This window comes from Sminthopsis crassicaudata, chromosome 4 (genome assembly GCF_048593235.1).
Source record: "Sminthopsis crassicaudata isolate SCR6 chromosome 4, ASM4859323v1, whole genome shotgun sequence".
Lineage (NCBI taxonomy): Eukaryota > Metazoa > Chordata > Mammalia > Dasyuromorphia > Dasyuridae > Sminthopsis > Sminthopsis crassicaudata.
Window position 1 is genome coordinate 372,168,501 of NC_133620.1, and position 26,486 is coordinate 372,194,986.

General features: G+C 43.4%; 2 protein-coding genes across 2 annotated transcripts; both read right to left on the reverse strand.

The window, feature by feature from the left end:
• Positions 1-71: 71 nt before the first annotated feature.
• Positions 72-1,765, reverse strand: JTB (jumping translocation breakpoint). Its single transcript, XM_074265194.1, has 6 exons — positions 1,583-1,765; positions 1,267-1,404; positions 1,076-1,110; positions 811-896; positions 599-678; positions 72-428 (listed from the first exon to the last, which is right to left on the reverse strand). The coding sequence occupies exons 2-6, from the start codon at positions 1,392-1,394 to the stop codon at positions 272-274; spliced, it is 486 nt and encodes a 161-aa protein (XP_074121295.1). The 5' UTR covers positions 1,395-1,404; positions 1,583-1,765; the 3' UTR covers positions 72-271.
• A 12,433-nt stretch (positions 1,766-14,198) lies between these two features.
• On the reverse strand, positions 14,199-22,313 carry RAB13 (RAB13, member RAS oncogene family). The gene is made up of 8 exons (XM_074265221.1): positions 22,027-22,313; positions 20,684-20,744; positions 16,476-16,536; positions 15,703-15,780; positions 15,448-15,537; positions 15,201-15,266; positions 15,047-15,097; positions 14,199-14,868 (listed from the first exon to the last, which is right to left on the reverse strand). The coding sequence occupies exons 1-8, from the start codon at positions 22,148-22,150 to the stop codon at positions 14,788-14,790; spliced, it is 612 nt and encodes a 203-aa protein (XP_074121322.1). The 5' UTR covers positions 22,151-22,313; the 3' UTR covers positions 14,199-14,787.
• Positions 22,314-26,486: the final 4,173 nt, after the last annotated feature.

Consider the following 26,486-nt stretch of genomic DNA (forward strand, 5'->3'; position numbering starts at 1 on the left):
GCTGCTTCCCACAATTTATTTTTTTTTTGTTCTGACCCCACCCCCAAACAAACAAAACGTAACAGTTATGGTTGTGGGATTGTTTTTATTTTATTCTTTGATTATCGAGGAGACAAAGGATGAAGGGCAAAGGGAAGAAGATGAAGGAATGGGGTTCCAGGGGCCAGGCTTACCCCTTACAACCTTCTCCCCTGTCAGGCCAGCTGTGACCCTTCTCCACCAGGCCCCCTTGGGGCAAAGGTTTGAATGTCAGGATAGCGGGGCCAGGGGTTTATATGGACTCAATCTGTTTTCGGACCTTTTCCAGGGCCTTTCGGTCCAGTGATCTCTGACGAAGGATCACAAGGCAGGCAAAGACCGCAGCCACTCCCACCACAGCCCCCTCAAACTTCCAAAACAGGTGTCGCTCCATCATTGCTGAGCGGCAGCTGAGACAGCAGGGAAACAGTCTGTCACAGCCCGTAGTGCAAACTTCAGAACTGATTAAGCCCCTCTCAACTTAACTCCCATCTCAACAAACCCATCCAAGGAGAGGGGTGGGGGAGAAGAACAGGGAGAGGAGTGTCCCCTTGGCAGAGGGAAGTGAGGGAATACTGACCTTTTGAACTCATCTTTCTTGGACTCAGAACAACTGATTTTCTCCACGAAGCCAGTGGTCCCACACTCAGGAGTAGTTTTCTGCGGAGGAGGAAGGAAGGAGGGGGTCAGGCTCAGAGGCCCCCAGGAAGGAGAAGGGCAGACCTGCTCCTGCACAAAAAGAGCGGGGGAGGGGCAGGGAGGGTGCTTGGAGAAGGGGCACATTACACTCACAGCCTGGAAGGTGGTACAAGGGGCACACTCCTCGGCCACCACGAAGTCCTCCACCAGCCAACAGGGCATGGACGCCGAGGTGCTTACTGGAAAAAGGGAAAAATGCCCAGCAACTATCCCGGAGGAAGGCCCGGCGCCTGCTCCTGCCCGTCCCACGCCCACCCCCGTTCCCTACTCGGACGGCTCATGCTCTCCATCCGTCCTCCGGGGTCCCTCGCCCCTTCGGCTCCCCCCCCAGCCCGGGGAGGGCCACCTCGGCCTGTACCTGACTGCTTTTCCCTGGCGGCGGCCTCGGTCAAGCTGCGGAGGGAGGCGGCACGCGTCAGACACAAGACTCCAAAGCCCCGCTCCTCGCCGCCCGGACCCCTGCCCCGGGGGGAGCGCGCCCAGGCCCATTCCCGCCCCGCCCGGGACGGCGGGCCGCTCCCCTCCCCCGCCCCTCCCTCTCCCGCTCACCCCAACTCCAGGATGAAGACGAGGAGCACCCAGTAGACGAAGACGACGAGGCTCCGCGGGTGGCAGGGCGACGTCTCGGGGACATCGATCCAATACGGCTCCCGAGGCTTCGCGAGCAAGGGGCGCATGGCGCCGCACCTGCCGAGACAAAGACGTCCGGGCCGCACTGACAGGCGCGAAGCGCTCGCCCACCTGAGCCCCTCCGCCACGGGCAGAGACTCGCCCCCGCAGCACTCCCGGCAGTCCCCGCGAAAAGGGGGAAGGAAAGCGGTGGGGTGCTGTCGCGACAGCTAGCTCGATCGCAAGGCGGCCTTGCCTATCCCGGCGATTCGGGTCAATCAGCAAGTATTTTTTCTCTCATCAAACTGTAAACCGCCCGGCCGGGTCTGGGAGGGATTGGGGAGGAAAATCCCTCTGAGCAGACGCGACCCAGGAACGAGGCAGATTCTCAGTCGGGCTTCCGCTCCCGGCACCGCCATGTTGTCACGCGAGAAACTTTGGGACACGCCCCTTCCTTCTCTCCCCAGAAACTGAAAGGATGAGTCCCGCCTGGCAGCGGTAGTTTTTCCTCCCTACCCCCACCGCGGTCCAAAGGCCTCTCTTTAACCATCTCAGCCGGCTTGTGCGCGAGGCATTGTGGTACTTGTAGTTCTTTCCCGATGCATGGGGTGGGTACTGCATTCAGGGAACTGCAGTTCCCAGGTGGATGCACTTTCGTGTATAAAACCTGTGGCTCCGCTCGCTTGGGTTTCTTGGCAGGGACCACCTCTGCTTTCGGACAAACGGGCGGGAGGAAGGCAGGGGTTGTTTATTACAGTACTTTTGATAAGGGTTGAGGTCCCTTTAAGATTCCTTTCTAATTGCCCATGGCTGACCTTGATTCACAAATCCTGGTCAAAAGCACCCTTTGAATATCCGGGCCCAGCCCCCATCAGCTCGGCTTCCCCCAGCCCTCACTGATCTGAGCTAACTGAAAAGCCTGCGAGAACTTGGAACTGCCCACAATCTTTTGGGTATAAAAGAGGTGAGCCGGACCGCCCTCATTGCAGGAGCCCTCCCACCAACACATGGTATCCTTCCAGCCATGTAAGGGTTCTTGCCCACTCAGCGGCCACCTCTGGCCCTGGCATCTTTCTAACTGAACTTTACTTCCAAATTCCTACAATAAACCTTTTATTTATCAATCTAAGTTTTTGGGCCTGTAAATTCATTTACAGAGGACACTGCGCCTCATGGGGTTATCTATGCACTGAGAAAAGGGGTTCCCCTTTCCTTTCCCTCAATAGTTGGTGGCCCTCACGGTGACCCCAAAAATTGTTACCCCGAAAACTAACCTTAACCTTTTCAGGTCTCTCAGAACCAACCTTCGTCCTTAGCAGTTTGAGCAGCTTCCGGAAAGAATATCTGTGTTCCTAACCTTGTCTCACTGTAAACATAGGGCACCCAGACCAGATTTGGGGTGCAAAGTCTCCCGTGGAGACTACTAGTGTTTCAGGAAAAAAAAAAAGCTCTCCTTTTGTCTCACTCTGTCACTACAGGCTGCTTTTCCAAAGCATTTCTAATCCCTTTATCTCCCCAGAAAAGCCTGCCTACAGGCTGCAACTCCGACACAGGAGAGTGTCTCTTCTTCACCCCTGCCCCCCCATCCTGTCCCCTTCTCGGGGTACAGTGGGGAGAGTTGGGGACTCCAAGATCTCTAGAAAAGTCTCCTATTCACTTTTAAAAGGAGCTCTGCCGCAATTCTGAACGCCCCTCCCATAGCTTCTACCTGGCTCTTAAAGGAGCCAAGACTTCCAGTGCTCTCAGAGAACTAGCCTGTCCCATACCTTTTAAAATGGGACTCTGTTTCCTGCAGTAGACCACGCTCTCTAGGCTGGATTTTAAAACTGCCCATTTTCTTTCTAAGCCCAAGGCATACTTACCTGCTTTCTAAAGCCTAGACAGAATTTAAACTAGCTGTTCTAGCCTTTCTCTGTCTCAGCTCCTAGAACACTCGATATTTCTCTCGATTGGATGCCCCCTCCCAACAGTTAAAAGATGCCCTTTCTAAGTTCTGGTCCTGGCCAGCCTAGAGCTTCAGAAAGGACATCTTTGTAATTTGGGCTGGGGAACAAAATTGTGAATCCAGGCAAATTAATTAAGAGAATGAAAATAGTTTCTTTTATCTTTCTCTCATCCTGACTGCAGCAGGAGGAGAATTAAGAGACTGAAACTACTTAAAAAGCATTCCTTAACTACTTTTAATTTGGCCCCTCGCTAGAATCTTTCTCTGTTCTGGTGAACAACAGTTTCTTTTTTTACTGCCTCAGTTTCCTTAAACTGTCTCTTTCTTGACTGAACTTCTCTGGCTTCAGTCCAGGAAGTCAGGGGTATAGAATAAGAATAATAGATTCTCCCTCAAGCTGCCTTTTAGAGAATGGCTACATTACCACCTGAAAGAGTTCCAATCTCTCTCTACCTGCCCAACCCCCAACTTGCTTCAGGAATCCCTTATCTCCAATTAGGGTCTGACCTTTCTAAATGCCCCCACAAGCTAATCACTAGAAGAAGGGTGGCAGTAGGGTCTTTTGTCTTCACTCACTATTCTCTGCATTAATGCTAGCTGCTTTCCCTTCCCTCTGCCTCTTCTAACAGAGTAGGGAGGGGTCACATGGGATTTCTCTTCCGCAGAGAAGGTTCTGAGTGAGATAGGCCGGCTTTCAAATTAATTGATCTGTTTTTGTTTTTTTTTTTAAAGACTCGTTAAAACTGGGGGACTTGCATAAAACTGACTATTGTTCTATATGAGAAAAACTTTTAACTATTGCTGTATAAACCTGTTTAACTATTGCTGCATAAAACTCTTTGACTATTGCTGTTTCAGGAAATTTACTAGTTTGTTATATATAATCTGATAATTTCTGTAAACGGGGGGGAAGGAAACTGAGATTTCAGCTGGTCAGGAAACTGGGAAAAACTGATGTCTTATTTCAGTTCAGGCTGAATTGGAAACTATTTTACTCTTTGCTTAAAATTTACTAGACTATGATTTGCCGAGTTATGTTTTAACTTTGAAATCCCTTATTCAGTCTTTGGGATTATTCTTTAGAAACAACCAAAAATCAGAAACCTGTCTAAGGACTGGCAGCCTCTCTGATCTGTTTCTCTACCCATTACCCCATTTCCTTAAATTAATATTTCAGCATTTCGAGATCAGAACTCTAATGGTTGGGGTAGTCCGTTGTGGTCTAATTGCATAATTTACTCAGAAATATGTCCTCCAGAGAGAGAGAATGAAGCTCTCAAACTCCATTTTTTGTCTGTCTGTCTGTCTGTCTCTGTCTCTGTCTCTGTCTCTGTCTCTGTCTCTCTCTCTCTCTCTCTCTCTCTCTCTCTCTTTCGGAGCCCCTGACTTGGGGTGCCTTCTCAGGGCAGCAGGTCCGCCTTGAGCACTGCTACACAGCAGATGCTGAGTTAAACGCACAAATGACCACAGACCTAAAGACTGTCCATCTCTGACTGAGATGCCCCCCCAACTGCAGAGATTCAAACAGGGAGACATGTGTCTCTCTGAATAAGGTGTGCTGTTCTATGCTAATAATTTTGGGGTTATCGGGGAGAAACTGGTCCTTGCCACAAGTTCTTGCACTTTCTAGTTTTAGTCTAGTTTGTTTTATTGTCCTGACTCAGTTTCCCTAATTATCCTGACTCAGTCCTGCCTCAGTTTCCGTCTCTTAGTTCTACAAAACCTCCCCCTGCCTCTTTATCAGAATACTTGATAAGATTTTATATTTCAGAATAGCAGAATGCCTCTCCCATCCCAAGCTATGGGAATCTCTTATCAAGATGCTGTCTCCACTGATTATATCATCTCTCTAGAAACCTACTCCAATATTGCTCTCTCACCTCTATTAGATAACACCCCCCACACACACACACAAACTCTGTCAGTGAGGTGGGATAGCTAAATTTCCTGGGACTTGATTGATGTTGTCTGGAGCTCTACGTTCAAGCCAAGCATTGCTCATTGAGACGTCATGGCACAGCTCTGGCGAAATAAAAAATTTCTTTGTCGCATTTTTCTCTCTCTCTTAGGGACGCCTAAAGGGATTGAAAGCTATAGAGTTGGTCTGGTTCCTGCCCTCTCAATAAACTCCACTGAACTAATCTTTCTCCACCCACCTTAACAGGGCTTCCCTGCTGTTAGGAAGCTAGCCCCTTTGAATCGAAAAAGTTGGGAAAAAGAGCAATATTCAAACTTAGCCTGGGTTTCTGTGAATGCCATCCATACTTCGGTAGGATTTATTTCTAAAAGTTTAACTTCTAACTTCTTGAATTCTCTTATGTGGAATTAGACATTCTGTATATGATTATATTTGCATTGGGTATTTTAAAAACAAACTGATTACATTTACTTGGATATAAACTCATTGGGACAAATTCCTTATTATTATCAACATAAGGTTATGATAAATATTTGTTTATGTTCTTGCATTTTTTCCTCATGTAACTGATTTTAAGAGCAGAGCAATAATCAATAGAAATTGTTAATGCAATTCAATTATGTCATACCTTGCTGTTTCTAGCCTGATTATATGTAATCATTGTATCCTAAATGCTTGGGCAAATAAGTATTTAGCCTGGTCATCTGTCTGCTACTGGACAACTAATAGAGATCTCTAATAACAAAACTGATTTCTAATATCTGTTGGTTTTCCTTTATCTCATTAACCTGAGACTCTCAGTTCTCTTCTCAGGGCAACTCCTACCTCCAGACACTCAGAAAGAAGCAGAGATGCTCTTTTAATGCAAATCTCTTCTAGACTTAAGCCTTAGAAGACCCCAGTCTCTGCCCTGAATCCGAGTAGGAGGAACTGCCTTCTCACCATCACAGAACACCACAAGGGTTCACCTGGCCCCCCAGCGTCCTGCCCCCTGGTAGGAATTTGAAGTCTGGCCCTCTTTCCCTTTTATCTCAGGACAGCCCGAACACTTCAGGGGCTGGTAAGCTGGGTAGGCTATGCTGATACTTTTCACCCCTCCTCCATAAAGAGTGGGGAAACTAGGAAGGAAAAGATTCAGGATCTTTGCTTATTGAATAACCAACTTTCTTCAAGAACAGCACAGTTTTTCCAACATTTCCAAGAGCTTAAACCGTATTCTTATCTTGATCTGCAGCTCTGACAACTGGGGATATACCCATCCCTGGACCCTGCCTTACAGAGGAGCAGTGGTTCATTAAATCTACTAGAGGCCTCTTGCCTCTCCTGGCTTCTGGTCCACACCCATTAATCCCAACCCCAGGAGAAATCAGCCTTCTTGGAAATTAAGGGTAAAAGAGCTACAAATAATATTTTCTCAGCATTATCTCCTATTTTTCTTTGATTATTAGATGGTCTATCAGACAAGCAGCCCTCAGAAGGGACCTGCTGCATTTCTTGCTAAAGGCCCTATTCTCCTGAATGTCACCATCTCCATCCTGGATAACATCCCACTTTTAATCTGTTCCCGAGATCTGTTTTCTCTAGGCTTCACACTTTGGATTCTCAGCTGGCCTTTCAGCCTGGAGAACATTGACTGGGGACAACTGAACGGGATACCTCTTTGATGTCCTGCTGCCATCCCCCACACCTCACGCCTCACCTCCTGGCATGGAACCCCAAATCTCTATGACCCTTGTCAGCTCAAAGCAGTTAAAGAGGAGATCAACACCCCTTTTCCCACATGCATCTGGAGGCGATGGTTTGAGGGGGGAACAAGACGAGGGGACCCTGCTACTCTGAAGATCTTTGGAGAAAATCTTCAACTTTTCCTTAAATGAAGGACACTTCCCCAAATTTTCATTTTTCTTAAATGAATTTAACTCTCATCTGCTTAAGGGGGGAACTGATGAGGGTTGGGGTCCCTTTAAGATTCCTTTCTAATTGCCCAACCCATGGCTGACCTTGATTCACAAATCCTGGTCAAAGGCACCCTTTGAATATCTGGGCCCAGCCCCCATCAACTCAGCTTCCCCCAGCCCTCACCTGATCTGAGCTAACTGAAAAGCCTGCCAAGAACTTAGGGGTACTGCCCGGAACGCCCTCGTTTCAGGAGCCCTCCCAGCCAACACATGGTATCCTTCCAGCCATGTAAGGGTTCCTGCCCGCCCAGCGGCCACCTCTGGCCCTGGCGGCTTTCTAACTGAGCTTTACTTCCAAATTCCTACAATAAACCTTTTATTTATCAATCTAAGTTTTCGGGCCTGTAAATTCATTTTACAGGGGACACTGTGCCTCATGGGATTATCTATGCTCCGAGAAATGGGGTTCCCCCTTTCCTTTCCCTCATTACTTTGTTTTCTCAGCATTAGACTCCGGCTCACACACTTAGATGGTTAGACTTGTAATCCAAATTATGGCTTCTGGTCTTCTTACTTAATGAGTTAACTTCATTCCTCATATTTTATAACGAAAAATCAAAATTCTGAGATTATACAGCTCAGGTTTAATATTGAGATCTTTTCACTGAGGGTTTTTTTGTTTTTGTTTTTAAGCTCATTTCCTCAACGGAACCCAAAGCCAAATCCTGCCTCAAACAGTAATTGTGTGAGCCTGGGCTAGACCCTTGGCTGCCTCAATTTCCTCAAATGTAAAATAGAATAACAGCACCTTCCTTTGAGGGTCAAATGCTTGGCATAAAGTAGGCACAATAAATTCATTTCCCTCTTCCCTTTCCCTTCCCATCAGTTTTCCTGGAATTATAGTAATTTGGCATTTCTAGATCCATTTGGAAAAAGGGAAGAGCTCTCAGCTCCCACATAAAACAGGCTAAAAAAACATCAAATGCAGCACAAATTTCGTTTAACCCAACAAAAAGATAGGGAAGGAATCCAACCAAACAGTCCTCTCTTTTATAGGTCTCTTCCCCCCCCCCAGGGGCCAATGTGGTCTTCTAGATTTAGAAGACTCTATAGATTAAGACAATTCCCTCTGTCCCACTCTCCCAAAGAAGGAACAAGTACTTGGAATTCCTTCCGACCTGCATTGTCCACATGACTCAGTACAGAGAAGATCAGAATCCAGCTTTGTTCCTCTTAGACAGCCCTTGCTGTTCCTTCGAAGTCTCCAAATTCTACTGTGCTGCTCTCCTAGGCTAAAGAACCCTCACAAATATTCAGTGTTCCTCTCCAGAAGAGTCCAGAGTGTAGTCCCTCCTCTTTGCCCCCCTTTCTCCTCTCTATTAACTGGCTTTTTCTCTTTGGCCTCAATTCTAACTTCTGCCCTCATCCTGTAGCCCTCTGGCTATTCTTTAAATGAACCCGAGCAAGGGTGTAGCCCAGGTGTGCAACAAACCATCCTTCTGGTGCTATTAAAAGAGGGAAAGGCAAATACTCAGGGAAAGAGTACACACTTTATCCAATATTTAACCTTGTTGAAGTGATACTCAGGATTCAGGAAGTCATACTGGGTAGGGTTCTTCCTGGACATGAGCCTCAATTCTTTGGCCACTAACAGACTGCTTGGAATAATTGATTTGTAGCTGCTGGAATATAATATTAAATTTGATTTTTTTTCCATCTACAAAAAAAAAAAATACATTTCCCTTTGTTCCAGACCCTTTTAGATGAAAGCTATCTATTACCTAGTTTCTCACCTAAATTTGGATGTAGACAACTGGTATCTCAGTATACAATGGAGATGGACAATTGTGGACAATTGAAGGCCTAGGTTGCATTTGGGAAACTGTGTAGTGCTTTTGAAGACTCCCAAGTATCTCTTGAAGTTTAATCTCATCATTTTCATGTGTATATCTTTCCAGAGATGCTTCATAATGCACAATTTTTGATGGATCAAAATTTTAGTAAATTGGATGAAATGTAAAGAGGTCTCGTGGAAGAACATATATATGTGTGTGTATAAATTTTTATATATACACACACATTAAATTTACACACACACACATATATATCCATGTATGTGTGTGCATAGTATACCTCTCCTGATAGATTGTAAATTTTGTTGTGTTATCCTCGACGTTGCTGTGGCCTTCATACCAGACCACCAGTGGCCATGCCTGAGAGACCACTTAGATCCTTACCCAGCTATTTTCCTTCCATTCACTGCTTGCTTGTAACCACACCATACCCTCCCCCCCCCAATTCTCTAATTCCCTTTGGGAAGGATAGGTCAGTTGACTGACCTATTGTTCTGTAAACCACCTTTGTTACCTCTCAGCCTTCAAATCTTCCCTGAGCACCATTCCTCTCTGTGTTGTCACTTCGGTGCTATTAGAATATGAGTTTCTTGAAGGGAAGGATTGTTTTGCTTTTATACTTGTTTCCCCAATTGTTATCTTTTCTCCCCCCCCCCCCCCACTGAGGCTGGGGTTAAGTGACTTGCCCAAGGTCACACAGCTAGGAAGTGTTAAGTGTCTGAGATTAGATTTGAACTCGGGTCCTCCTGAATTCAGGGCTGGTGCTCTATCCACTGCACCACCTAGCTGCCCCTCCCCAATTGTTTTAAGCACAATGCTTGACACATAGTAAAAGCTTTTTATTAATTTATTCCATGAGGACAAGGACAGGACTGTTTTATTTTTGTTTCATATCACAGTATCTGACACTTAGCTCTTAATAGGTGTTTATTGACTGATTTATCAAAGATTTTAAAGTATCTGACTAATTTGACCCTCTTCTTCCCTACCACTTCTCTAAAGGCTTAAATCTAAACTGTCCCAATCTCCCCAGATCTTGTACACTTGTTTAGCCTCTGGTAATCAGACTGCTTTCCAAAGCTTCTATCTTCCTGAATGGGAGGAGCAATACTTCCCTACTATAGATCAGTAAACATCTGTAGCTCACATGAGTGCTCTTCTTTGTTCCTCAACTGGGTTCTGGCTGCTGCTAGCCAATCCTACTGTACCTTATCAACTCACTATTCCACTCTCCACATTGGTGCTTCCTAATTTTTTCACCCCTCCCCAGAGACCTCCTAGGGCTTCCCCTGAGATCCACTGCCTCAGCTGAGAACCTTGCCTCCCTCTTCTCCCCTTTTATCTCATATCACTCCAATTTCTTCTGTCACCATTTCCTTTTCGCCCCTCTCTCCCACGCTAGAATGGTCTTGTCCCTCACCTAGACTGATCCCTCTCATGTTCAAGTAAGCTATTCCACCAATCTCCTCTGTCATCTCACCTCTTTCACTTATTTTCAATCTCTCCTTCTTTCCTAGCTTATTCTCTACTGCTTACAGACCTGCCCATTTCTCCTCCCTCCCATAAAAACTCTTGATTCTTTCATTGCCACCATCATACTACATCTCTTCTACCCTTTGTAAATTCCTAAAAAAGATGTTTTACAATAGATGCCTCCACCTTCTCTTTTCTCACTCTCAACCCCTAAAAATTAAGCTTCAAGGGCAGCTAGATGAGCAGTGGATAGAGCACCAGCCTTGAAGTCAGGAGGACCTGAGTTCAAATCTGGTCTCAGACACTTAACACTTCCTAGCTGTGTGAACCTGGGCAAGTCATTTACCCTCAATTGCCTCAGCAAAAAAAAAAAATAAAAAATTAAGCTTTGGACATTATTTCACCAAAACTACTCTTTTCCAAAGTTACTAATAATATCTTAGATGGAAAATCCAATGAGAAAACAATTCTCATTCTTCTTGGCCTTTCTACTGCATTTGGTGCTATTAATCACTCTCTTCTCTCCAGATTTTTGTTAACCTTCCCTCTCTTGGTTTTTCTCCTACTTATGCTAATGCTCTTTCTCTGTCTTCTTTACTAGATCCTCTTCTAGATCACACCCTTTGACCATAAGTGTCCCTAGGCATTCTGTCCTGGACCCTCTTCTCTGATTCTTCTATGAGAGGCCACCATTTGGTGATCTCATCAGCTCCCACAGATTTAATTACTATCTCTGTGTTGATGATTCTCAAATCTACCTATCCTGTCATGTCTCTCTGCTGACTTCCAGTCTCATATATCCCACTGCCTTTCACACATTTTCAACTGGATGTCCAGGAGACATCTTAAACTCAATATGTTCACAAAACTCATTATCTTCCCTTGTCCCTTACCTTCCCTATTACTATAAAAGGCAACACTATATTCTCAGTCCCTCAGACCTGAAACTTAGAAATCATTCTGTATTCCTCACTATTGCCGCTCAAGTCCAAGTTGTTGCCAAGGCCTATTGATTTCACTTTTGCAACATCTCTCTCATATGTCCCCTTCTCTTTGGCACTGCCACCATTCTAGAGAAGGTTCTTCTCCCCAATCCTTCCTTCACTCAGCCACTAAAGTAATTTTCCTAAAATGCAGATCTGAACATATTTACTGTCCCCTACTCTAGCTCCCTGTTGCTTACAGGAGCAAATACAAAAATGTTGTTTGGCATTCACAGCCCTTTGTAATTTAGCCCCTTTCTACTTTCCTAGTCCTCTCACACCTTGTTCCCTGACACCTTTTCTTCAATCTGATGAAACTCAAATCCTTTCTCTCCATGGACAAGATTTGAAAATTTGACTGATTCTGAGTATTCTGGCTCTCCCCCATGGCTGGAATGCTTTCCCCTCCTTCACTCTGACTTCGACCTTCCTGGCTTAAGTCCCAACTAAAATCTTTCCCTAACTCCTCATTCTAATGCTTTCCCTTTGTTAATTACTTCCTATTTATCCTGCATATAGATTATTGTATATATTTGCACATTATCTTCTTCATTAGGCTATCAGTTCCTTGAAGGCAAAGAGCAATCTTTGGCTTTTTTTGTTTTGTTTCCCTTTGTAGTTAGCACAGCACCTAGCGCATAGTAGACACTGAATTTTTGATGATTGACTCACCTAGTGATGATTACCTGTCCTGAGAAACCTTCAAAAGGCCATCAAACTTCGAATACAGTTTGGCCCAGCACTGTCACTGTTGGGTCTATATCCCAGGGAAATCATAAAGGAGGAAAAAGGACCCACATGTGCAAAAATGTTTGTAGCAGCTCTTTTTGTGGTGGCAAAAAACTGGAAAACTAGATGCCCATCAATTGAGGAATGGCTGAACAAGTTTTGTTATATGAAGGTATTGGAATATTATTGTTCTATACAAAATGATGAACAGACTGATTTTAGAAAGGCCTGAAAAGATTTACATGAACTGATGCTGAGCAAAACAAACAGAACAAGGAAAACATTATAGACAGTAACAGCAAGAATATGCGTTGATCCCCTAGGAATGAATTGGCTCTTCTCATGGTTCAGTGATCCAAGGGAATCTCAATTCACTTTGGGCAGAAAATGCCACCTGCATCCAGAAAAAGAACTATGGAGTTTGAATGTAAATCAACATATGCTACGTTCACTTCTTTTTTCTTTTTTTTTTTTCTCTGCCCTGGTTTTTCTCCTTTGTTCTGATTTATCTCTCCCAGCATGATTCATAAAGCAATGTACATTAAAATAAATTAAAATTTAAAAAATTGAACATAAGCATCAAGGTTAGCTTTTTGACTCCTTAGTCCCATGTAAGTAATGTCTTAAATGTCAGATATTGGTTATTTGTTAATTACTTGAGTTTTGAACACTATATTATGAAAAAAGACATTGATGAACTGGAGTATGTTCAGAGGAAAACCATGAGGATGTTTGGGAGCCATGACATATGAGAAATGGGTTAAAGAAATGATAATATTTGTCTGCAGAAAATTTATGTTAGAGGTGGGGGCAGAAAAGGGACAACATAGTTACATCTGAAGGGTTGTCTTACATAAGTATTAGACTTGTTCTGCTTGCTACTAGAGGGACAAATTTAGAGATTTAGAAGCTATGAATGAAAGTTACACAGAGGCTAGGTATGAAGAAAAACCTCCTAATACTGAGGACCATGGGACTGAAACAGACTGCCTCCAGTAATCATGGATTTCCCCTCACAGTAGGTCTTTGGGAGAGACACTGAATGACTAATTGGGAATTTTGCACACAAGATTCACATTTAGTTAGGGATTGGCTCCCTTCCAATCCTAAAATACTATGATTCTATTTATTTTTGATGAGTGTAACAGTAGCCAGATCTATTCTGTTTCCTTTGTCTGATGCTAATAGAACATCATGCACAAGGAAGTGATTAATAAAAGCTTCAGGATAAATGTGGGGGCCAAATCTGATTCTCAGATATCAGGATCTGGGCCCACTCTTATCTTTTTCTTACCAAGGCTGTTTCTTTCTTCCAGAAAGCCTCCTTAAGCTAATGCTTCAATACTGTAGTTGGAAAGGATATCAACAGCAGCTAGATGGCTCATTCCTGATCAAAGCTGCCCTTGATACTCAACTTTTCCTGAAGAAATTTCCTCATTATTCAGAAGTTAAATATCATTACACCCATTTTATAAAGGAGGGACACAGCCACAAAGACAGCAAATGTTAGCATTTGAACCTTTCTTTTGATGTCTCATCTGCCATTGCTGCCTCCTGTTTTATTTTTGTGCCCAGATTCAGAAAGACCTGAATGCAAATTCTGTTTCAGACACTTAGTAGTTGTGTGACTTTGGGTAAGTCACTTCATTTTTCTGTGCCTCAGTTTTCTCAGGTGTAAAATGAACATGATATTAGTACTTACCTTCCTGGGTTGTTGGGAGAATTGAATGAGATCATATTTACAGAGTGCTTAAGTAAGCACTACATAAATGCTAGCTATTATTAGTAATTATGTTTTGAGGTTTGTCTGGCAAGATTCTTAGTTCTGGTGCTTTGTTTCCATTCTGTGCTACAAGCCTGGTAGTTCCCTAAGGGTGCTGAGGGCAAGGGAGAAATGGGGAGATGGGAAGGAACAGACAAGCCAACAATCGCCTCCATCTACTCCTTCACAGCCTCCATTTTCCCACCTGTGAAATTGCTGGATGATAATTAGGTTGTAGTGTTCAGTAGGCTGGAAGAGGCAGAGGAAATGAGGACCAGGAGGGGAGAAGGAAGTATCCAAAACAAAGAATATTTGTGCAAATGTTGGTCTTTAATACTAAGAAAGACCTTTCAGGATTAGAGTGATAAGACAGAGGTCCCCACTCTCCCATTTGTGGGGAGGGAGTGTGGAGGGAGAGGACTGAGCTAAGCCAGCTAAGCTCCCTACCCCCACCCAGACCCCAGGGGATGACCCAGTAACTGAAGGAAGTCTATGTATTTACATTTAGTGTTTGTGCTGGAGAGTTGGAAGAGAGGAAGGGGAAGAGGTCAAGGAAGCTACCTCTACCCAAGGGACATCCCTCTGCATTTCACTTTGTCCATTCCCTTCTCTCACCTCCTTGCTCACTTCTCTCACAATCTCACTTCTCCATCCACTTCCCCTTTTTCTCAGTTACCTAATTTCCTTTTTCTCCCTTTTCTTTCATTTCTCCCTCTCTCTTTGTCTCTTTTTCTCCTTTTTTTTTTCTTTCTTTTCCTGCCCCTCCCAACTCTCTAAGTCTCTAGACAACTCCTCTTTCCTTTTCCCTCTTTCTCTCCCTCTCCCTGAAATCCAGCAGGCCCAGCCTCTGAGCCAGGGGCAGGGAGATCTTGGGTCCTGGACTGGGATGGTCAGCAGCTATTAACCCAAGGAGCACTTGGTGCTGCTCTTCTTCTCACAGCTCTTCAGATCAGTAGTTGGGGGGACCTTGTTGCTGTTGCCCTGGGGGAAAGAACAGTCTAAGTGAGAGAGTGGCAGACAGGGCTGGAGAGGGAAGGGGAGATGATGACTGTGAGCTGAGAAGGAATAGGCTAATAGAAGACTTGGAGGAGTGTCTGGGCCACTACCTTCCCAGGGCAGGAATTGAAGGGTGGCCCCCATTCCCAGAGTATCAACTTACAGATCTTCGACTTGACTTGAGCAATATGTCCCGGGCCAGAGAACTGAAGGCCTAAAGGAAATAGAGAAGGAAAGAGGTCGCATGGGTGACATTAGGGCACCCCGAAATGGGAAGTACAGTTGACCTTCCAATTCCCTCACCTCCTAGTCCTCACCTCATCCACATTCAGGCTTGACTTAGCACTTGTTTCAAAGAATCGGATTCCATGTTCCCGGGCCAGCTTTGGGGTGGATGAGAAAGAAAATAGAATGGTTTATTCCTTACTTTGGTCTCCCCTTATTCCTTTCATTCTCACCCTCTTCTCTCCCACCATCCTGCCCTCAGCCAGCCTCAGCCCTGATCATCCCGCTACAATCTCCAAGCATCTTCCCCGCAGCCTGCCCTTATCCCAGGCCTCCTACCTTCTCTGCCTGTTCCCTCTGCACCTTCCTCTTCACTTCCATGTCACACTTATTTCCCAGCAGAAGGCGTTCCACCCCTGCAGAGGCATTCTGGAAGTAGAAGGGTCAGGGTAAGAACCAAGGTGCTCTAAGACCTTAAGGACCTTCCTTTGGCCCAGCTTCTCTATGTGCCATCTCTCCATCTTAGGCCCCTTTCTCAGCATTCCCAGGCTCCTTCTCAATACCCTTAAGAGTTCCCTTTAGTCAAACACAAACCTCTTTGATGCTTTTCATCCAGTTCTGAATGTTCTCAAAAGATTTCTCATCTGTAATGTCATAGACAAGGATAATACCCTGGGAGGGGGAAGAGAGAGAGAGAGAGAGAGACACACACACACACACACACACACACAGAAAGAAGAAAGAGAGAGACACACAGAGACAGAGGCAAAGAGACAGAGGGAGGAAAAAGAGACAAAAATAGAAACACACAGAGACAGAGAGAGAGAAAGAAAGAGAGAGAGAGACAGAGACAGAGACAAAGAGACAGAGGGAGGGAAAGAGAAAGATAGAAACACAGAGAAAAAGAGAGAGACAGAGACAAAGAGACAGAGGGAGGGAAAGAGACACAGAGATAAAAATACACAGAGAAACAGAGAAAGATATAGAAGTACACACACACACACACACAAACAGGGAGACAGAGACAGGACAGAGAGACAGAAAAGTATACACAGAGACACACAAAGAGACAGAGGGAGAGAAAGACGAGACAGGTACACACAAAGAGAGAGATTATGGGTGAGAGGAACTTTTCATTCTTATATATCACAAACCAACTTGGAGCCCCTCCCACAAACCTACATAACATCCTTGGAAGCTCTAAACTGAATCCCAGTCCTCACGGCTCCTCTCTCCCTTTCACCTCTCCTCTAAGCCATAACTTGCCCTTTTTCCTCACTGCCATCTATTTTGCCCAAGATACCCCCATTCTTATCTCCCACCCCTCATTCCTTGCCCATATTATGCCCCAGCTCCCCATTTCATACCATGGCCCCCCGGTAGTAGGCAGTAGTTATAGTCTTGAATCTCTCTTGTCCTGCTGTGTCCCTGGATGAGGGGCCAGAGAGAAAATGATTTCAGGGCATATGTTTCCAGCTACATGCTTCCTCCATCAGATGGAAGCTAATACCTCAAGAAGCTTGACTGGAGGGATAAGATAGGGGCAGGAGAGAGAATATTCAAGAAAATCATGAGAGAGAATGGTGGAAGATAGAAGAAAGAAAAAGGAAAGAGGGTCTCCCTGATTCTTCTAACCCTCCTGATTGATCCCACTGCCTGATTATTCTTCCTAAAACTGCTTTATCATGTCACTCCCCCAGAAGTCTTCAGTAGCTTCCAATCTCCTTCCATTCAAATATACAAATGGGGGATGTGATCTGATCAGTAGTAATATTGTCTCCTATGATGCCACGATCAACAAATCAAGGGCTATCACCTCCATAATTTGTGCCACAGGAGTACACTTGCTTGCCTGCCTTCCTTAAGTAGGTTCTCACTGAGGATAAGGGATATCCAGTGGTCATCCTTTGTTCCTACCACATGACCCAGCTATCATCTATCTCTTTTTCCTCCTCTTCCCCCCCTCCCCCCACTACGCTAAGATCTCTTTAATGAGATCCTTTATTCTGGCTTTACTTTGGAGTTCCTGGCTTGTTATATGCCGAAGCCTGCTAATACCCACCATGTGCCTCTTTATTATCTTCTGGATGACACTCATTCTTATTTTCATGGAGGCTGTTGTAGTCTAAGATTTCTGGCTATAAAACACTGGTCAAATATTAGTATTAGAAAGCTAGGTCCTTGTTTCTGGAAGAAGTTTCAAATAATTAAAGGATCTTCTGGGTTTCCTGAAGGTAATCAATCAATCAACTTTTTATCTTCCTTCTGTTTAATTTTGGACGTAACTTCTTTGTTATCTATTTGCATGGTATGTATTAATAACAAGAACAACAAGAACAATAAGTATTTATATAGTACTTCAAGGTTTGCAAAGTGTTTCACACCTAATTTTACTTACTTAATTTTATCCTCACAACAATCCGATGAGGTAGGTGCTATTCTTATTTTACAGATGAGGAAATTAAGGCTGAGAGATGATTTCTATTCTGTCTTTCAAAGAATCTTGAATAAGGTTGATATGTGTGTAGGAGATATATACACATACACACATATGGGAAATAGCCTTTAAGGTGGCAGTCTGCTCTTCTAAAAAATAATACAGCAAGTCTAGAGATCATGTTCTAGATCTAGGTGGTACCATGGTTTAGGGCGATGGGCCTGGAGTCAGAAAAACCTGAATTCAAATTCACCAGTATTAGCTGTGTGGAACTTGGGCAAATCACTTAACCTCTGCCTTAGTTTCCTCAAGTATAATAATAATAGCTGAAGGTAATAACACCCCCCTCACAGGATTGTTGAGGATAGAATGAGATATTTGCAAAGCTGTCAGCATAGTGCCTGACTCACAGTAAGCACTCTACAAATGCTATTATGATTATTTTAGTCAATTGTGCAATGATACAAATGTGCTCTACGATGGACCATTTTATTAAACCCCACCTGTTTTCACTATATTAATTCCCTCATTGAGAATGTTCTGGTTACATGTATAGATGATTCTCATAAAAATTTTTAAATAGATGAAAAACTAAGCATACAGTTTTGGGGGGGGTTGCATTAATGTAGTTCCTGACTTTCCCCCCATTTTTAGTATTTTCCTTTTTTGAGTACTTTCTGGGTCAGTCTCTCAATAGCCCCACAACTTTGTCATCTCTAGCATAGACTTTCTTTATATGGCCTTGGTCTAGCTCAGCTGCTTCTCCTATCTTTAGTGCCATTTTCCCTCCTCCTTTATAGTTACATCCAAGACTATGATGTTAGAGTCTAAGGTAATATCTACTCTCCTTAAGGATGAAAAAAGTTCTTAGTAAAAATCTTTGTAGATCTTTTTTATTTTTCTTTTGTCATTCTCCTTGCAGCTTTCATTTTTAAAGTTCCTTGGATGACTTTTCTTAATTGGGTCCCTCATCAACTTTTATTTAGACTGATTTTACTTTCTACTACTTCTCTGTTTTGTGAGATGTTCACTACCTTTTATCATCATTTTACAAACAAGTTTTTATTATAAATAGATGTTGCCTTTAGCTGCCAAATCTCTACTCTTAGCAATTAAGTCCAATCAAATGTTTACTAAGATGCTTTTAGGATGCTTTTGTTTTATTATGGAGATTGATTTATGTAAGTTAAAATTTTTAAATTTAATTATTATAGTCTATGTATGTACCCTTTTTTATATCCACATCCCAGTAGATCTACCTAATGTGTGTGGAGATCTTCCTTATGTCTCCCAGTATCCAGAAGATACCAAAATTCAAGTGCCCTCCATTGATTATTCCTCACTCTTGCCATATGACTAAGTTATTTTTCTTCATAATTTGTTTATACACTTTTCAGCTGCTCTTTCATAATTCTCTGTTTGTTAAGTGTTGTAGCCTAAGGCCCATTGTTTTTTTCATTTTTGTTTGTTTAGGATTCTTTTGAGGCAGAGTTAAGTGACTTGCCCAGGATGCCATAACTAATAAGTAGCTGATACTGGTGCTTTATCCATTGTACTACCTAGCTGCTTCTCACTAGGTTCTTTTCTATTGCCTTCTACGTGGTACATATTTTTAGTTCTTCAAGGACTGTAGTGTTAGCATGTCTCGCAGGCACGTAGGAAAAATATTATCATTAAAAGATGGGCCTTTGTTTCAGGAAGTTTGGGGTTATCAAAATTCAGTTTCCTAAAATAAATCTAGCCCACTCCCTTCCTCTTGTTCAATACTGGGTCCTGCTTCCAATGCTTTTGCAATATCTACCCCAAATTAAAGACAAAATTGCAGATATAGTCTGACTAGGAAAGAGTGTAATGGAACTATCAGAGCTTTATTTGTGGATAATTTGCCTCTCTTAATGCAGTATCAATCTCATTAGTGTTTTTTAACTGCCATTCTACATTGAACTAGTGGTCCTCAAATACTCCCAGAGCTTTTTCAGACAAATTGTTTAATCATGCTTCTCTTATCTTGTACTTGTGAACTTAATTTTGCAAAGTCAAATGTAAAACTTTATATTTGTCCTTATTTTCAAAATTCAATTCTATTTTATTTTCATTTCTGAATCCTTTCTCTTACCTTTCTTCCCCTACTCATTGAGAGAGCAAGAAAAACAGAACCTGTTATAAATATCAACAGTCATACAAAACTAATTCCTGTATTATCCATGTCCCCCAAAAAATGTGTATATGAGTGTACATATATAGAGATGTTTTAATATGCACGTGGAAGCCATTATTTCCTATCCATAAATAAAATAGCATGTTTCATCATAAGTTTCCTGGAATTATGATTCCATTGTGTGGATCAGAGTTAGTGAGACTTTAAAAGTTGTTGTCTTTATAGTATTGCTTTTAGTGAACAATTTTCTTCACTTTAATTGTTAATTGTTTTTAACAAGGATTAAATTATCTGCTGGTTTTGTTCACTTTATTTTACATCAGTTTATACAAGTCTTCTCAAGATTTTCTAAAACAGCATAATAGCATTATGGCATCTACATCTACATTTATTCATTTAAGTTTTTTTTATCTTATTAGTACCATCTCAAGGTCCAAGCTTGTCAAGAGGTCTTGACCTCTTTTGAATTATGATTCAAATCCAGCTTATTAGCAATCCTTTTTTGACTTGTGTCACCTGGAAATTTGATAAGGATGTTTGTATATGTTTGTATATGAAGCAGTGATAATATATGAAATAACAAAAAGCCCAGCATAAATATCTGGGACATTTTACTAAAGACTTTCCAAATTGGCATGGAACCACTAATAAATACTTACTTATTAATATGTGTTCCCTAAACATACACTATCTTCTCTTGCAACTAATGGTTTCCTAGGGGTTGAGTCTTGTCTCCTCAACTGGACTGTGAACACCTTGAACACCTCATATTTTCTCTGTTCTCCCAGTGTTGATGATCAGCAAACACTTGATTGCCTAAGAGATGGAGATGTGGGAGACAGAAAGAAAGACACAGGGAGAGGATGAGAACAGAGAGGAGAAATGAGAGACAAATGGAGGGAATGATTAAGGGAGAGGCAAAATGAGATTTTTTGATGAGGACCTGGAAGAGAAAGACAGGATTTCTGGAATTTACTCACCAGACTTGAAGTTTTATTTTCTTTCCCTCAATCTCCACAGTTCTGATCTTGAAGTCAATTCCTAGAGATGGAATAGGAATGTTAGAGGCAAGGTGGTGGGCTGGAAGGTTGGGAGAATCCTTTCCCTTATCCGTAGGCCAGAAGGGAAGCAGAGAATCTGGGTTCCAAGACTCCTTATATTACTGAACAAGGGGAGTTAACATTGGGTTTTCTTTCCTTTCCCTTCTTTCTTCTCCTTAATACAATTATCTCTATCCCTGGTTTGTGTGTTTGTCTTAGAACGGACAAACTATTATTCTCATGCCCTCAGTGGAAACTTGGGTGCATACCTCTGTATGCTAGGGGACAGAATGAGTCACTAGGCTGAGTCAGAGACCCCAGGAGCCCTTCCCCCACTTTCAGCCTCCCCACAAGACTCCTTGAGGATTCAGAATGACAAATCAAGTATCCTAACCTCTAGGATGACAACCCTCCCCATGGCCCCTCCTATGGGACTGGGGTGCAAGGGCACCATGAGACACAGAGGTGTAAGGGATAAGGAATAAAGGCTCTGGGGTATTTCTGGCAAGATGGCATATGGAGAGTGCCCCTCAGGAGAATTAGGGGCTTGGAGTCGGAAGTTTGGGATTGGAAGCTTGGAAGATTTGAACTGAATTAAAATAGTGTAATGGGAGGAAAGGGGGGGAGGGGAAGAAAAGTGGGGGATGGGAAGTTGGGAGAATGAGAAACTGAGGATAAGAAGGAAATGGGCATAAGAAAATAGGGATTAGGAGGAACTAGAAGTGATGCTTAGGGACCTGGGGGAAATTGGGGCTTAGAAATGTGGGTAATGCCTGGGGAGAATGGGGTGGAGGGATGGGTTACAAAAACAGGAGAAAGGAGTTGAAAGACTTCCCTCCTGAGAGACTGAATAGTTGGAACAGTGGGGAGGGGTGTTAACTAGTGATCTGGGGGCTGAAAAGTTGGGGAAAGGGGGGTGTAAACTAGTGATCTGGGGGGCTGAAAAGTTGGGGAAAGGGGGTAACTAGTGATCTGGGGGGCTGAAAAGTTGGGGAAAGGGGGTAACTAGTGATCTGGGGGGCTGAAAAGTTGGGGAAAGGGGGTATTAACTAGTGATCTGGGGGGCTTAAAAGTTGGGGAAAGGGGGGGTGTTAACTAGTGATGCGGGGGGCTGAAAAGTTGGGATAATGGGGAGGGGTGTTAACTAGTGATGCGGGGGGCTGAAAAGTTGGGATAATGGGGAGGGGTGTTAACTAGTGATCCGGGGGGCTGAAAAGTTGAGGGCCAGGAGGAGGGGGCTCCGGGGGTCACGTGGGACCTGTTGTCTGGGCCAGTGGGCTCACCAATGGTGGAGATGTAAGTGCTGTTGAAGTTGTCCTCCGCAAATCGAATGATCAGACAAGTCTTGCCCACCCCCGAGTCCCCAATCAGCAGCAATTTGAAGAGGTGGTCGTAGGCTTTAGCCATGGCGGGCACTGGGCTGGTGGGGGTGGGGGAAGGGAGCCTGGCACCCAGACACGGCCCGGGGGCAGTGGGCAGACAGAAGAAGAAACCAGGGGCCCGGGCAGGAAGAAGTTTTCCTCCCTCTTTCCTCTGGCTCCGGGAAAGAGGGGAGGCGGGACCCTTCCCAGCCCCTCCTCCTGCCCGCCCACCCCGGCAGGGCTCCTCCCTCCCGGTCCCCCCTGCCCCATCCTCCTCCTCCTCCGACCCGCCTCCCTGGGCTCCGCGCGTTCCTGCCACTCTGGGGCGGAGGCGGGGGTCTGGGGATGGGGAAGGGGCCGGGAGGGGTGTAGAGATCTGGGGCTTCAGACGGAGAGGGGAGGAGCTGAGGGCGCCGCGGCCGTGGGCAAGCCCGGGACATGTCGGCGGGGAACGTTCGCCCTCTTGTGGGCAGAGACGCTCAGCACGCCGCCCCTGGGGTCCCCGGCCGAATCCCGAGTCGGGCGGGCCCGCGGGGTTCAGCACGTGGGACACCTATCGGGTCTCTAATCGGGGAGCTCCGCCTATCGGCCCGGGCGAAGGAGTTTGGAGCCGCCACGTGGTGAGCTACTTTATCGGGAGATTGGGCCGAGGCTCCGCACTAATGAGATCGCGCTCATTTATTGGTTCTTTCCTTAAGTTTGTGCAAAGCTTGGCTCCGTTCCATGGCCGCGAGGGGGCGTTCCTGGCCCTCACCAGCCATTTTGTCAGTGTGTGCTGTTTGGCGCCTTGAAAATGGGGCGACAGGTTGCCCTGGGCTGCAGACTCCGTGTGTGGATGCGCGTCAGCGACACTCAGCTGTAGCATCGTCTTCTGTGCAAAGAACCAGTAACGTTAGTAGGGGCAAAAAGGCGCTCTGGGCTTGTTGTTACTATTCCCCTTTTGCTTTGGGTCCTCTCCGTCTCCCTTTGTAGCACAATTCCTGGCACCTGTCAGTCAGATGCTTAATTTTTTGCCCAATTTATAATAATTTCAGATTAGCAAACAGTGTACATATATCGTTCCTTTTGAGCTGCATAACGATCAGGTGAGGTCCCCATTTTTCAGGTAAGGAAACATTCAGAAAGGCTGAGTGACACGCTATGGAAGTGAGTACCTGGATCAGGGTTTAAACCCGGGTTTCACAAATCCAAGAAGAGATTTCTAAGCACTATGACATAGAGATGTCATTCCATTTAAACAAAAAAACCAATAGAGGACTCCCAAACATCTGCTCCACAGCTTAGTTCAGTTCAATAAGCACTGATTTCTAGGAAATGGGAAAGATTCCAAACTGAGATGAAATAACATTCCTTCCTCCCTGGAATTAAATTAATTTAACTTAAAATATTGTATCTGTTTTAATCAGCCAAGATCTACTTTCCTAAATATTCCCCTTAATCCCAATTGAGAAATTTGAGAAAAACAAACTCCATTACAAACATGTATAGTCAAAACAAATTTCCATATTGACTACGTAAACAAATTTTGCAGTTTTGGATCTTTACCTTTTTGATAGGAGGTGGATAATAGGTTTCATCATTAGTCCTCTGGAACCCTGCTTGGTTATTATGTTGGGGGAATCCCCAAAATACATCGGGGGTTCTAGGGTTTTGTCGCAAGTGCCTCAAAAGAATTTTTTTCCCCCTGAGGCTGGGGTTAAGTGACTTGCCCCGGGTCACACAGTTAGGAAGTGTTAAGTGCCTGAGACCAGATTTGTCCCCAAAAGAATTTTAAAGCTTAGATAACTTCTAAATCAAGAGGCAAAGTTTTATTATAATTATAACTCTAATTAAAGCAGTCTAAATTCCAAGTGAGGAAGATAACAAAAGAACAGGAAATAAGCAGGTAAATTTATAGGAAAAATTGTTAGAAGTGGAATTGGGGAGTAGAGAACAGAGAAGAGAGCATGATAAATAACATTGTGGGATTGGGGATCCCATGACTGATGGGAAGTTTGGTAATGGGGGCAACTCCCCCTTTTTTCTTTCATGAAACTAAGTGCTCAAAGTCTGAGGCCAGGTGTGAGATAACAGCCCAGACTTTTGGAAGACAAAGAAGAGACATCTTTGAAGGATAGCTTAGTGGAATAAAAATAATCGGGCTCAACTCCCTTTTTCTCACACCCATTCTCCAAGGCTGTGCCACATCACTCCCAACATTCCTAAAGGGAATCATTCCCAAGGACAGTGGCTTGGGGTTTCTGAAAAAAATTATTGGGATTTCTACTACTATTGGGGTTCCTAGTACTTCAATTATGCTGATGAGTTCATTCAGCACAATAATATTCTATCACATTTATATTGCTTATTGACCAGTTGATTGCCACCCTCACATTACTCTTTGCCACTCAAAAACTACAAATCTTTTTGTACATTTTAAAAGTTTGTTTTGTTTCGCAATGATCCCTCCCTTAATTTACCTTCCCTCAAATTCTTCCTCTCCTTTTTCTTCTATTTTCGTTGAATGACTTGTATTTCTATATCCAACTTTACATATTTACATTATTTCCTCTATTGATCAGTTCAGATGAGAGTTAAGTTCAAGTGCTCATGCTTCTTCCACTCTTTCTTATTTGTATAGATTTATGTTGTGTATTTCAGTTATGTGAGATAATTTTCCCTCATCTTCCTTTCCCTCCTTCCCATCCCCAAGTGTATTATTCCTCTTTATCTCTTTAATTTTTTCTTATATCAAGATATAACAGATTCACTCCCAACTTTCTTTCTAATTAAAGTTTATGATCCCTGAAAATAGTAGAAGATAGATTTGTATCATCTTTCCATATTAGAATATAAGAATTTTATCCTTGTTTAGACCATTATGATTGTTTATATTTACCTTTTTATGTCTCTCTCTCTCTCTCTCTCACTCTCTCTCTCTCTCTCTCTGTTAAGTGACTTGCCCAGGGTCACACAGCTAGAAAGTGTTAAGTGTCTAAGCCCAGATTTGAACTCAGGTATGTTAAGGAACTCAATTTTCTTAGAGCCTCCACAGCTGTGGATCACAACACCTGAAGGAGTTGCAAGACAGCCTTTACTGAACAGGTGTTGTGGACTGGGGATGAGATAAATTGGAGGCAGAGGGAAGAGGAGAAAGGTCAGAGAACAGCAACAGCCTCTCAGTCTCCTTGTATCATCCTCTCACAAGAGGAGATCCATTCTGGGTTGGATCTCCAGCAGCCACTGTCAGGTGGCTCCCATGTATTACAACACAGGAACTCCTGACTTCAGGGCTGATGCTCTACCCATTGCATTACTTAGCTGCTCCCCTTTTTATGTTTCTCTTTAGTCCTACATTTAAACTTTACAGTTTATATATATATATATATATATATATATATATATATATATATATATATATATATATATATATATATATATATATATATATATATTTTAAAGTTATACACATATACATTCATTTTTTACATATTTCCATATGAGTCATATTGGGAACAAAAGGGAAAACAAGGAAAAAAAAGAAAAAAAGATGAAAATAGTGTGCTGTGATATATATTCAGTTTTTTTTTTAGCTACTTGTGATATATTCAGGAAGTGACTGGTACATTCTTTCTATTTCTACTTTGCTCTCTATTTCTAAAAGATCTAAACAGTTTTCCTTTAGGATTTCTAGAATATATTTCTAAATATATGATGTCTAGGCTTTTATTTTTTTTGGGGGGGGAAGCTGGCTTTCAGATATTCCAATGTTTCCTAAATTTTTTCTTCTTAATCTGTTTCCAGGTCAATTGTTTTTTTTGTTAAGACATCTTCTATGTTGTTCTCCTCCTTCTCTTTCTTACTCAATATATAGCATAGAGCCTGCCACTTCTACTCCCCACTCCTCTTGGACACAAATTCTCTCCTTACCCTAATGTGGATCTGTGACCCAGAACTGGGTGGGGAGAGATGGAACTTCTAGTTGGTATTTGTTGCCAGTCCTTGTGTGAGATCATGGTGCGCTGTTATGCCTTGTGTGAGATCATGGTGCCCTGTTATGTATGTAGGACCTCTTTTGCCCTTGTACCCAGACTTTCCTTCTGTTGGAATGTTCTGCAACCTGCTATGTTCCTGGTCAGAAGCTATTCCAATATCCACAGATCTCTTTATCTGACTCCATATGCCAATGTGGGCTGTAATTTTTTTTTTTTTTCTTGGATTGCCATCAAATGAGTTTTTTAGATTTTTTTGGAGGAATTTTGGCAAGGAATTCTACCTTCTTCCTGCTACTCTGCCATCTTGGCTATACTTCTGTAGGTAGTATAGCAATGTGTAATATATCCTATGGGTTCTTCCCTCAACTTGCAGTTTAGGGATGGGTCTCTGGAAATCAGATTTTGCCT